This window comes from Vigna angularis, chromosome 3, assembly GCF_016808095.1.
Source record: "Vigna angularis cultivar LongXiaoDou No.4 chromosome 3, ASM1680809v1, whole genome shotgun sequence".
Taxonomy (NCBI): domain Eukaryota; kingdom Viridiplantae; phylum Streptophyta; class Magnoliopsida; order Fabales; family Fabaceae; genus Vigna; species Vigna angularis.
The window spans coordinates 21031457-21045405 of record NC_068972.1 but is presented as its reverse complement, the minus strand read 5'-3'; the positions used below and the strand labels follow the sequence as shown (position 1 = coordinate 21045405).

At 31.8% G+C, this 13949-nt stretch overlaps 1 protein-coding gene across 2 annotated transcripts; it reads right to left on the bottom strand.

The window, feature by feature from the left end:
• Nucleotides 1-2553: 2553 nt before the first annotated feature.
• On the bottom strand, nucleotides 2554-6364 carry LOC108325354 (phospholipase A1-Igamma1, chloroplastic). Of its 2 annotated transcripts, none has more exons than XM_017558417.2 (2): nucleotides 4947-6361; nucleotides 2554-3046 (listed from the first exon to the last, which is right to left on the bottom strand). In XM_017558417.2, exons 1-2 carry the CDS (start codon nucleotides 6221-6223, stop codon nucleotides 2797-2799), a joined length of 1527 nt encoding a protein of 508 aa, XP_017413906.1. In that variant the 5' UTR covers nucleotides 6224-6361; the 3' UTR covers nucleotides 2554-2796. The 2 variants fall into 2 exon arrangements, with proteins under 2 accessions (XP_017413906.1, XP_052729985.1); XM_052874025.1 differs by lacking the exon at nucleotides 2554-3046 and adding an exon at nucleotides 3897-4316 and having other exon boundaries at nucleotides 4947-6364.
• Nucleotides 6365-13949: the final 7585 nt, after the last annotated feature.

Below are 13949 nucleotides of genomic sequence, written 5' to 3'. Positions count from 1 at the left end.
TGATTGTCATGAATTCTGTTATTGTGAGGTTAGTGGTGTCAAGTGGATGAGATGTTGAGAAGAAAGGTTTATGTGAAATCATAGGCCATCTTGGTCTAAAATAAAGGTTTTGATAGGTGAGATTTTGTAACAGTGGTCAAAGAGGGAGAACTGGACTTTAGGGCCTGTCTTGTAGTCATTTGGAACTTGTTTAAGTTATGAGTAGGTAGATATATAAGTTAGGACAAAGTGATAATCAATTAGTTGCAATTTGAATGGTTTTAGAGGTATTTTAGAGGTTTTGAGTAGTGAGTTTTAGAAGTAAAAGATCCGAGGCAAAGTGGAGAACTTGAGGTTTGTTTTTAGGTCATTTTGGACTTGTTCAGACTCCTAACTAGCTTACTTATGAGTAAGAATTGGTAGAAATGATTTATGGTCGTTAAAGTAGCATTTTAGTTGATTTTGAATGGAAGTTCTATGGTAGAATGAGTTAAAATTTGTTTGGATTGGATTATATATATTTGGATAGGTTTATTGTAGCTTAGAATACCAATTAGAAGTTGGTAGAAGTGCATAGGATAGGAGATGTGAGGTTGAAGGAGTGTTATTTTGGCATATTTGGAGTGTTGCAAAATTATGCAAAGTGGGTGAACGAGAAAACAGCTCGCTGGGCGAGTAAATAGGATTTTGATAGTGAGTTTCAGGGGCTGAGCGAGCTCCTTCGATTGGCTGTGGGAGCTCCTTGTTTTCACTTTTGTCGGGCGAGTGAAATTGCTCGTTGGGTGAGCTAGGGCTCGCTGGGCGCCAGGATTTCAGGCGTTGGGCGACTAGTTGTCCTGCCTAGGTGGATTCTACTTTCATTTCTCTTATGAATCTGAATGTATATGGTATGATATCAGTCTTATGTGCAGTAATGAACTTCAACTATATGATGGTATGGAATAAATCTATGTAAAGGATGTGAAATATGGTTATAGGGATTTCAAAGAGAAGTCCTTAAAATGATTTTGTGTAAGTGTATGTATTGATATGGGATGCTATTAATTAGAGATTATTTTGACGCTTTCAATAACTTCTAGTCTTAAGAAGATAATGATAGTTATGTGGTAGAGAGTAGCAGAATGTCCTTAGTCTATTGGTTAATTGTTTGGTCATAGATGCTTGAAAGGATTAACCTTAGAGTGTGGTGATTGTTGTTGAGGAAGTTTTTGTTGTTCCACCTCAAAGGCATAACTTCTATAGTTTGAAATCAATACATGTATCTGGATGGTCAGTCTAGAGTTAGAGGAAGAAGTGTGTATGAATATTGTTAGTGGTTTATAATTGACTTATAAACCATTGTTGTAATTGATTATATGTTCATTCTTTAATAACAATAGCTTATCATTTTCTTTGTGTTTGTGTTTGCTTATTTCACAGGATTGCCATAATTATCTTTATGATGTAAGCAGATGAGGAGCTTTCGTTAAATCAATTGTTAGGTCGCAGAGATGTAGCATAAGAGTAGATTTAGTTTATTATCTTGTTAATCTTGTAATTATATATGTATATGTATTTCCTTTTGGATAACATTTAGCTACACTTATCTTTCTAGTGTAAAGTTATCTTGTTGATTTCAAATTTATTTGACTTTTTTTAGTACATGTTATACTTTATAGTTATACCTGGATAGCAATAATAGTTCATATATACTTTTCAAGAGTGTTCTAATTTTATTGATGTGTGATGAATTCTATAATAATATTAATACTATTAAAAATTTGGGATATTACAATATTTATAGTAATTACAATTGTATAATTAATTAATATATATATATATATATATAAATCTAATTTATATATTACTTTTAGTAATTAATTAATCGTCATTAATAACTTCCTCAAAATAGCATTAAAAATAAATAAATAAAAACGATATGAAACTTAAAAAGAAAAATTAGTTCAATAAAAAATTCAAACCTTCCCTAAAATTTTTGTGGACAAAATTATAAACCATTTTTATGTAAATTTTTGTGGACAAAATTATAAACCATTTTTATGAAAATTTTTGTGAAATTTAATATATTGGATGCACGATCAATCATATTTATAAAATGCCCCAGAAAAAAAATATAATTTTGCAATTTTTTTCGATTCGTCTAAAGAATTAAAACAGCGTAATGAACTTATTCATCACATTTAATCATCATTACATCTATATTGAATTAAAAAACAATAACAAATCAGCAGCATAAAATTACAAAAAAAAACTGATTTTGATAAGAATTGAAGGTTAAAAAGTGCATTTTTAACATGCACAACGAAAAAATGGATCTATTGTAGATAAATTATGCATACTAGAAAATAATGTTTAATTTTCTTTACATATATTAATTTATCCGTATTAATAATATTTTGTCTTTAATAATCCAATGATGAAGAACAAGTCTTTAATTTGAATGAAGAATCTTATCCTATAATATGAATGACAATAAAATAAATAAACAAAAAAATAGTAAATAATTTAATTACTACTAACATAACATAACCTAATAGATACCTCAAATCCACATGAATTTGGATGGTTGGGAGCTAAAGCAATTAGGATTCCTGGATATATAACACTTTTTATGAGTTATGAGATCTACCTGATCCTTAACAATACACACCCTTCATAAATGAGACTAATTTACTTGACCATTACTTAACCAACTTTGAGAAGTGTTCAATATTTGAAGAAAAACTAGGACAAGGTATCTGACAAGGTGGTAATTATGATCTTGTGTTTATTTTAAGTGAGAGTTTTATATATATGATGAATTACAACATGGAAGCATCATGCATGAGATGAATTGGTGAGACCGAGTTGGGTGAGATGGTGATGCATATCTTGAGGATGAAGGTCAAGGTTTGGTCGTTCAGGCTGAATCCAGCGTCCATCATTGCTCCTCATCATGCCCTTGTTCGCATCTTGCCTCCAGTTTGGTGGAATCATGTGATGGTCTTTCAGGAAGTCACATCCTTTATTCACCAGTGCTGGATCTCTTCCACTCGCTAGCACGAATCTTTCACCCTTTCCATGGTATCTGCACATCATCAACCATTTGACTTGCTTGATGGTTGTAAGAATACATGTTTCTTAGGTTTGACCAAAGAACTATTACTGGCAATGTAAACACGAAATTAACAACTTATACCGAGCTTCCAAGAAAGCAGTCAAATAAAAAAAACAAGTATTTTGTCCTTGCTAGTATATTCAATATAGCTTCAACTTCTCCAATAATGAAATTCATGGATGGCAATGCCACTATCTAGTAATTTATGATGCATATGGTCCCATTCTTATCTAATTTATTACCATAATACATATCTATATGAAGACCAACAAAAATGTTCATCACTAATTAATTCAAATATTGATCCAGTCCTTTTATAATACCAATATATCCCTTTCCCTCAACGGAATCAGTATTAATTCTTGTCACTGACGTTATGTATTAGGTTGTTCATATCATCATCATCAGTTATTGCTTCTTAAAATAATCAATGCCCACTAAAATCTATCCCTATCTCACCTAATAGCGACGTAAGTTACAACTAATATACTATGTTATTTATTCTTCTTCACAAAACGTGCTATATCATACTATATTGCCAACTATACCATCTTTCTCAACCGACAACACAAGTTTTCAATACAAATATTTGCAATCGGACCATGTGCTTTGATTTTATTTCAATGTAATCTCAAATTAAAACTAATATATTTTATTTTTTATTTTTTGTTTCTTAAATATGGTTTTAGTTTCTAAAGCAAAATTAAAATTTACTATTATTCTAAATTTTGATACAGTATAAACATCAAACTTTAAAAATAAATAAATATAATTTTTTCACCCAACTGCATTAAATTATTTTATGTGTCAAATCATGTTTTAGGTTGACTTTTGTACTATACAAGGGGACGAGCTGGGCGTTAAAAACGATCCACTGGAGGTGATCAATGCAACAGTAAATAACCGATCGGAAGGCGGTTAATGGCATTAATGTGTATTAATGGTGAATAACTCCTATATCGTGCGAAAGACATTTATAGCCAATTAATGGATAATATCGGGCACATTATGTCGGACATAAAGGCGTTAGGGAATGATTAGGCACACGGTTTATTGCATTAAAGGACATTAAATGACGTCCAATGGACCGGATGATTACAAAGCCTATAAATACAGCACTAATGACCAGGTATATTTGACTTTTTTTATTTGATTGGAGACCTTGGAAGACACCCCACTAACTTGAGCGTCAGAGTATTTCCTTGCAGGTCATTCCACTGAACCGATCGAGAAAGGAGACCTGAATCATTTTACACAAGAAGAAAGAAAGCAAGTAGAGCAAAGAGCTCGGATTCGCTTTAAACATAAACAACTTTGGTTGTACCATTTGACTCATTTCTAAATCAAATATGAATATGAAACACCATTTAACATTAAAAAATTTTAAGATCATTAGACTGAGAAAATTATATTAATTGATTTTTTAAGTTTAACATCAAAATATATCAAAATTTTGATACTAATTTTCCGTCTCAGTTAAAAGATTACAAATATATTTAACTCTAAAATTTTTATTTAGATTTTAATTTGATAATTAAATAAACAAATTCAATTAATTGATTTAAAAAAACATTTAGATAGATATAAGGGCAACCAAAAAATTGCACATAAAATATGACTATATTCCAAATAGTTCATAATCAATAATAATAATAATAATTAAAAGAAAATATGTAACACATAAAAGAACATAACGGAATTAAAAGACACGCATATGATATGATGTCGTCTAGCACCCCCATTGCAGATTACATATGCAAAATAACTCGCATGATTTATTCTACCCTTATAGGTTGGTTCAGGAAAACAGCACAGAAATCATAGCAGAAGAGCTTATAATGCAGAAAAGGGTTTGAAAGATGAAACTGACCCGTCCAGAAGATGCAGAAGAGCTTCCAAGTTATGGGCACAGACTGCATCACCATTGGGATTCAGAAACGGCGATTTCATGTGGTCAAGCGCCAGCTCCACCCCAACGTGCGAGTAGCTCCATGGCAGCCCCTCAGCCACCTTCATCACCGCCGCCGGCAACTTCTCGTTAAACAAAACTCCGGGAGCCTTCGGCACTACATCATGCACGTTCACCACCCTCAACACCTTCACCCCCAGCCTCTCCAACCTCTCCTTAAACCTCACGTTCCCCACCCGCGGCCCCGAAAACGACATCACCGTAACCGCCACACCCCTACTATCCCTCATAACATTCACTCCAGTCTCCACAAGATCATACGCGCTCAAAATCGCCAACGCACTCCCCAAACTATGCCCTGTTATCGTAATGCTCACTTCCTCCTCGCTATAAATCTCCAGCAATCTCTTCACCTCCGTCAAAACCTGTTCCCGCGCCGAGAACTTGCAGTAACCGCAACTCTCTTCTTTATCCGTGTAAAGATCTACAAATCCTGACTCCACCTTCACCGTCTCATCAGGACATGAGATCCCGTTTGAGCAGATTGGTTTCAGGAAATCCATGAGGTCCGCCACCCACTCGAGGCACGTGACTGTGCCGCGCCACGCTATGACGATGTCGCGTCTGCCGAGACGGCTGGTCATGGCGTCGTCGGAAACTGCGACGTAGCCCGCCCAATTGGCGTGCTTGCTCCACATCTTAGACCAGCGCGAGTGCTTGAAGAAGTTAGGGAGGTTGATGTTGGCGGTTGCGTAAAGGTAGCGCGTGACGGTGTAGCCGACGCGTGGCATTTCGAGGGAGGAGAAGAAGTTGTGGGGCGTGAACCTGCAGCTGCCGCAGTACTTGGAGAAGGGGTCGAAGTCGAAGGCGTCGTAGCAGGCCTGGGCCATCTCGCCGTAGCGGATCATTTCCATCCGCATGAGCGGGTCCATGGGCTCCAGAAGCCCGGCCCAGTCGTCCTCTCCTTGGATTTGGCGCCAGGCTTCAGGGAGGCGCTTGAGGTGTTCCTCTAGCTTTGGTTTGTAGTTGTGGTTATGCGTGTGATGCGTTGTTGCTTCCTCCTGTTCTTGGTCTCTAACGGTGGAGCTTGAGGAGTTCTCACGTGTGGCTAGTTTGATTGAGTTTTGGGTTCGTGTGAGAGGTGTTTGGAATCTGGATCGGGGTAATGGGAAGGTAAGTTGGCGCGTTTTGGGGAAGGGAAAGAACATGTTTGAGATTGAAGGACCAGCCATGGCCATCTTCTTGGGGAAGAAGCTTTCTGTCAACAAAGGAAAAATAAGAAAAATGTTTTTTAACAACTTTATATGAAATATTCATACCCTAAAAATATTTTCAATAAAATATTATTAATATAGGTGTGTACAACCTCGTGGATTTGGAGAATATTGGATTGGAAAATGGGTTTTATTATTAAAACATGTATATAGTTATTTGTGAGTTTATTTAAAGAGATTTAGAGGTTGAAAAAAAATATTTTTAAGTTAGGAATAGAATTAATATGAAAAATTATTTATAGATTAAAAAGTCAATATGTTTCTAAATTATAAATAGTAGACTTTGTAAAATATAAAAGAAAAAATAAGTGTAAAAATATAGATTAAGTTTTAAAATATAAAGGACATATAGATAAATATGGAAAGTAGACTTTCTAAAAATATAAATAAGTGTATAGATAAAGTAGTATAATGTGTATTATTAGACTTACAGTATTGACAAACTTGTTTAATGCATATCAAATGACTCGTAAGGATAGAATAATCTAATGTGTATTAATAAACTCATATAATGTGTAAAACTAAACATGTATCATCCTCTAATTAATGTACAAACAAACTTGTCTAATGTATATTGTTAGACTCATCTAATCAATGTATGAAATGACACATTTATATCAATATATGGAAACATTTTTTGCTATACATGGCTTATATGGAAACACTCATCTAATGTGTATTTATACTCATATCATATATTTTTCGCTATACTAATATAACCAATATATGAACAATTTAACTAATGTGTATTAATAGACTCATATTATTTGTGAGTGAAACTAATTGTCTAATACTCATCTAATGTGTATTATTAAACTTGTCTAATTAATATATAGAAAAATTTGTCTAATATTTTTTCCTTTAGTTATCTAATTAATGTATTCTTAAACTTGTTAACAAAATAAAGACAAATAGTAAGGTAAATTTTCTAGTATATTATTTTCTTATATTATAATATATTATTTTTTTCTAATGTTTTGTCTAGTTTTTATTGTTAAATCCATCTAATAAATATTCTTTAATAATTTATTACATGATAAAGTAATTGAAAATTAAAAAAGAATAAATTAAAGGAAAGAAATAGTATAAAAATATTAAGAATGTAAAGAATATAATATAAACATATTTCTATTTTTAGCGTAAATCAATTTAAAAATGAAATAAATCAATAAAAAAAAGTAAATATCTGCATGTGAAAAAAAAATATAAATAAAAAATTAATTTAATAATGTACTAAAAAATTATACTTGCCAACAAAATAAAAATTGATAATAAGGTAAATTTTATAATATCTTTTTTTCTTATATTATAATAGATAAATTATAATAAATTATTTTTGTTTAATGTTCATATAGTTGATAGACTTATCTAATAAATATTCTTTAATAATTTATTATATGACCAAAAATAGAAATTATAAAAGCATAAAATGAAGAATAAAAAAATAATATAGAAATATTCAAAATAAAAAATAGTATAAAAATATTTTTAATTTTTAAGATAAATAAATTTAAAAATAAAACAAATGGATAAAAGAATAAATAATTTCTATGCTAATGTGACAAAAAAATAAATATAAATAAAAAAGCAATTTAGTAAGGTACTAAAAACCCAACTTTTAGGATACTCATCAACAAAAATAAAGATGAGTAATAAGGTAAATTATCTAATCTTCTTTTCATAAATTATAATAGATTATTTTAGTCCATTGTTATATCTCTGGTTAGACTCATTTATTTAAAAATAAATCTTAAATCAATTTTAAAAAAATGGTAAAAAAGTAAATAATATTTATGCACATATGACAAAAAAATAAATGTAAATAAAAAAATAATTTCGTAATGTTCTAAAAAAACCAACTTTTAAAACACTGGTCAACAAAATAAAAATGAGTAATAAGGTAAGTTTCTTAATATCTTATTTTCTTAAATTATAATAGATTATAACATTCTTTTTGTCTAGTATTAGCATTGTGTTTGTTTATCTAATGAATATATTTTAATAATTTATTAAATGACCAAATAATTAGAAACTATAAAAACATAAAATTAAGAATGAATAAAAAATAGTATAGAAATATTAAGAATGAAAAAATAGTGTAAATATATATTTCAATTTTTAGTATAAAGATATTAGATCGATTCTGAAACAAAAAATCTAATATCTTTAACTGAAAAAAATGAAAACATTTTGTTGCATTGTTGGCAAATTTACTGCAATGGTTGACGATAGTGCTCACGTATGCTCTGTTGAAGGTTAACGGTGGTGCGACTCTGATTTGTTGCATTCTAGCTCCAAGTTTGTCATTGGCGAGGTGGCGTTCGAATAGTGTTGCATGGCTCATTGCAAATCTGGTTTGCGAGCTTATTTTTTCGATGCTACTGGTGCGTGGAGCTCTGGGGATGTTCGTGGTTGTAAGGCGCATTGGCTAACGGTGACAACAACGTTGAGGACGATGCTAATGTCATTGCAATGGTGGAGCTCTAATAGACCAAAATTGTGATGAATGAGAAAAATATTGCATTGAAAGAGAAGGTTTTGAGGCTTTGAAAATGAGAGAGGAAAGAATTGAAAAGTAAAGAAAAACCGAAGGTTGTGTTATGGGTGGTGAGAAGAGAAGGAACTTTGTAAAAAGTGAGAAAATAGTTTCGCGTCAAGACTTAGATTGATTGTTTATTTAACTGATCTAATAGGCACATATTATATTAGTTACATTTATAACTAATTTAATATGTACATATATTATATCGGTTCCTACTACAATAGGTCTAATATAACTCTTAGTAATAAGTCTAATATAAAAGAGTAATATTTTACCATAAGAAAAATTAATATTACCGATGGTCAAAATTCTTCCATAATACAAAAAATTTGTTGGTAAATCAAAACTATTGATGGACTACTAATGATAAAATATTTGTTGGTAAAATATTCACTAATAAATTTTATTAATGGATAAAAAATCTCATCAATAATTACTGATGACCACAAACTCGTCGATAATTATTTGTTAGTAATTATCGATGGAAGAAATTGGTCACTAAATATCATAATTTGATTCTTCTTCTTCCTCCTCCTCCTTATTTTCTTCATCTTTCTTTTATTTATTTTTTCTTTACTTCTTTTTTTCCTCCTTCGGCTCAACTGTTGCCACTACTGGCTCCTTCAGCTCTGACGTTGTTGATAACTCCACCTCCTCCTCTTCTTCCTTTTCCTTCTCTTCTTTCTCTTCATTTCCTTTCACTCTTCCTTTTTCTCCTCTAATGCCACCACTGCCTTCACCACTATTGTCGTTCCATTGTTGCTCTGCTACTATATCATTTTTTACTCCTCCCCCTCCTTATCCTTCTTCTTCATTTTCTTTTCTTATTTTTCTCACATATCTCTGATTAATTTATAAACATATTTCATCAAATTTAATAGGAATTTTGACACTTATTTTACCAACGAGTTTATTAACGAAAAAATTCATTAATGATCAAAATTCTAGATTATAGAGAGATTTAAAAAAAATTCAATTTATAACAATATTTTGCATAAAATGGTCGAAAATCCAAAATGAGAAATTCAATGTCATTTAACCAATGAAATTTACTAACAAAAAAATCCATCAACAATAACAATTCTAGATTATCAACGCCTTTTACCATAAATATTTTATCAATAATTCAAATTACAAACCAACATATTTATTTCTATCGATAAAATTTGTCAATAAATTTTATTTTATTAATAAATTTATTTTTATCAATTGTTGATAATAATTTTTTTATAGTGTTTAAACTTAATGTAACCATATTTATGAAAGGAAATTATTTAAAAGGTGAAAATAATAATGTTTATGAAAGGTAATTATTTAAGGAGAGAAAATAATAGTGTTTAAATAATTGTATAATATATACACATGCCAAAATTAACAAATTATTTGGCAGAATTTATGGTGTGTGTAGTGTTAGAACCCATTAAAAACCTCAAGTAGTAGGAACCATGTGTCAAGGAAAGGATTCAGATTTTCAGAAAGTGGAAGACTGGCTACAGGAGAGTGGACCGATCGGTTTATGCAGGAGGTATTTAAGTTGAAATTTTGAAATTCGGTCCCACTTTCTGCATGCACCCTTCTTCTCCAAACTACTGAAACCCATTTTCTCCTCATTCTCTCTAGATTTCCCCCACCTTCTCTCTAAGAAATTCTCATATTTTCTTCTTCCGATCACCAATCAGGCACCGTTTGAACTCTTCCAGCGTCAATGGCTTTCGTTTAAACCGATCAAGTTGTGGTTTTAAGTGGGTGAGTTACTTTCTCCTTAGAACGTTCATTTTCTGTCACATGCAAACCCAGATTCTGGTTGCATGAGTTTATCATCTCCTTTTAAGCACATTTCTGGTCTTTTTTTTGGTTTAGTTTCACAAATCGTGACCGTAGGACTCTAAGATTTCTGATGGTGAGCTATTATGTTCAAATTGTGAACGTCCGGCTACGCTTAGAGGTAAGGAAAGCTTATATAATTTGATTATGATTCTTTGTTTGAATGATTGAATGGTTGTTGATCGTTGGATGAATATGAAGCATGGTTATTACTGCATGTTTGGCTGTATGAATGTATGAGTTTTAAATGATGAGGAACTGGTTTGAGATATGGTTTTGGATTTTATGTCTCCAGTATATTGTGTAATTTTTGTGTTGTCAACCGAGAGTCATTATTGACCGTTCGGTTTATCCTTGAGTATTCGGTCTGGACAGGATTCTTCTTCTGTGGAGAATTTCAGTTAATGACCGATCGATTTTCTCTTAGTGTGCTTGTAAGTAAGCGTTCGGTCTAAGTATAGTTTCCTCTTTATGCTTCCTAAATAGTTTAGTTAATGTATTTTATAATACTTAAAGTCGTAGATGTTATCGTTATCCTTCATTAAAAATAAGTGTTGTGTAATTGTATATATATATTCCTTCATTTTGATTTAAGTTCAGTAGTGCTCGATCTTGGACCAAAGCGGTCGATCTCAATAGTGGTTGGTCTTTAACCAAGCGCTCGGTATTTATATTATACTCCATTGTTTACTATCTTTGAACTAAGAGTGTTCGGTCCAAGTCAAATAGTATTCGGTTTAAGCCTGTATGGTTCGGTTTAAGTTCTTAGGTTTCACAAATATTTATCACAATTTTCAGTTAAGTCTAAAATACACATATTCTTTAGTATTTGGTACATTCTTAGAAGTTTTGTCTAGTAAAATCACGTCCTGTAGTAACTGATGAGTAACCAGTAGACGTCCAAATATTACCACGAGCGTTCGATTTATTATGATAGTGTTCGGCTTATGAGGAGTCTTATCTAGAATGGACCGTTCGGTCCTGTTCGATGTATAAGTGGAAGACCGCTCGGTCTTACACTAGATGTCCAGCTTGTTAGTCTAGAATGTATCCAAAACGTTCGGTCTTGTCTCTAGGGGAATGTTATTGTTCAGTTTTGATTTTAGATGGGATCTGTTTGTATTGGTTCGGTATGATTGTATTATTAAATATGAATGGAATAGAATGGAAATGAAAGAGTATTCCAGGGAGGAATATCTCATGAGTGGTTATTGAATGGTAGAGTATGAATGTGGTTATGCTTAGCTGGCGGTTATCTTGATATTTTGTGATTACTCATTCTCAAGTAGAGAGGAGTAAGTCATGTGTGAGAGTGGCAGGAGATCCTAGTCCATAAGGTGAACTTGGACGGAACGGACTAACCTCAGGTGGCAGCTGTTGAGGGCATCCCAGCTATTACATCACCCGGGTGCAAAAACGTCGTAGATACACAGAATTCATATAGTCCGGACAGTTAGAGTAAAGTGGTTGCTCATTGCATGCTTTGACTTGAAATTTTGATTGGAAGTGCATGATTGGATGTTACATAATTGTATATTGAATTATGTTAGATTTATGTGAAGTATAGGTTTTACTGAATTAATTAAATTACATAAGCTTACCCTATTCTTTCCTGTCTTGTCTGTATTGTCCGTTCGGTCATGTATTTCCTATTGCGATGATCATCCTGTGGATGTGAGTAGAAGGAGAAGAGCTGCTAGAAGAGGCCTTGGAAGAAGAGGAAGTGAAAGCTAAACCATAGGATCATTCGGTCATTATTTTGGGTTTTATTTTGTATAACCGATCGGTGTGAGTGTGGTGCTGTGAACCGTTCGATCTAGACTGTGATTTTGAAAAATGAGATTTAGATAGTGAGAGTTGTCTTAGGATTGAAGGCTAATAAGGAAAATTATACGTAGATACTCAGAGTCAAGTTCTATGTTGGTGAATTCATTGAAAATCTAATTTTATGAAAATTAAGAAACTAAGCCTCATTACACATAAAATCTACAAACATACTTGATACTAGGAATGCGATACCTTTTTTATAATAAAAAAATGATAGATAACAAAAAATAATTACTGAAATAAAAATATTATTAATTTCCAAACATTAATGATAAAACTAGTGGAAACACTTGTTATTTCTTTTAATAACAAAAAATAATAAAATTATAATTATTATAAAAGTAAATATAAATAAAAATTTTAGTATAAAGTTTGTATTTTTTTTTAAGTAAATAAATAAATTTTAAAAGATTTCCTTCACAAATAGAATTAGTAAAGTAATTATTTTAATTTATGAAAAAAATATTTATTAAGAATAGAAAACAGTATCTTACACAAGCTAATTTCTTTTATATAATGTGTAGATAAATATGATAAGAACCTAGAAAATATAGTATTAGAGTAGATAGGTGTATTAAAATAATGAGACCAATTATTTTACTTTAAAATAATCTTATAATATAAATATAATTTTATAAACGTGTCTCATTACTTTAAGAACACTCCATCTTTCTAAATCACTATTCCCTACACTTTCTCTGCCTTCTCTCTAGATCTTCTCTCATTTGAGTTGTCGGTTTGACGATCAGGAGGTGCCTAGACGATCTTGGCGTTAAGGACAACAATCTAGACCGATCAATTTCTTGATTTGAGTCGGTAAGTCGTTTTTCCCCTTTCTCCGTACGTTTATAACCTTGATCATGCAACAATTGCTGTTTGCATGTGTTTGGGTGCTTTCTTCTTCAATTTCTAGCTCAATTTAGGTTTTAAGAGTTGTTTTCTATCGTCAAACGGTGATTTGTAGGTGTTCCTAGAAATTCCTTGCGTTGCAAGCAAGCTGTCGGGGTTTTGGTAGAGGTGTCCAGAATTATTCAAGGTAAGGGAAGCTAGATTTATGTTTTTGATTAGTAGTTTGACATGTATGTGTGATGAAGTTTGTGATATAATAATGATTGAACTGAATTTAGGTATTTGAGTATTATTGTGTTCTATGTAATTTGATTGCTTGATTTTGAACTTGTGAAGATGATGATTTTGAACTGAACTGAATGTGGTGCAAAGTTGTTTTTATCATAATGGATGAGGGTAATATGTCATAAGGATAACTAGATAGAAGGTTAAGTGAATTATGCATGTTTTGAGTTATTTTGGAGGAAGGGAGGTAGTGAAAATGAGAACTAGAGGTCAGGGATTCAATTGGTTTGTTGGGACAGTCTAGGTAAGTCATTTGTGACTTGTTTGAGTCATTCAAATGGTCAAAAACATGTGCAAAGTGGTAGATTTGAATTTGGGTCCTTAAGATGATGAATTTGATGTTTTAGAATGGAAATTGGTTCA

Coding starts and splice junctions, on each gene's coding strand:
- LOC108325354 (XM_017558417.2), bottom strand. CDS start 6,223: ATGGCCATGGCTGGTCCTTCAATCTCAAACATGTTCTTTCCCTTCCCC. Junction 3,047..4,946: donor CTTCTGCATCTTCTGGACGG/GTCAGTTTCATC, acceptor GATGATGTGCAG/ATACCATGGAAAGGGTGAAA.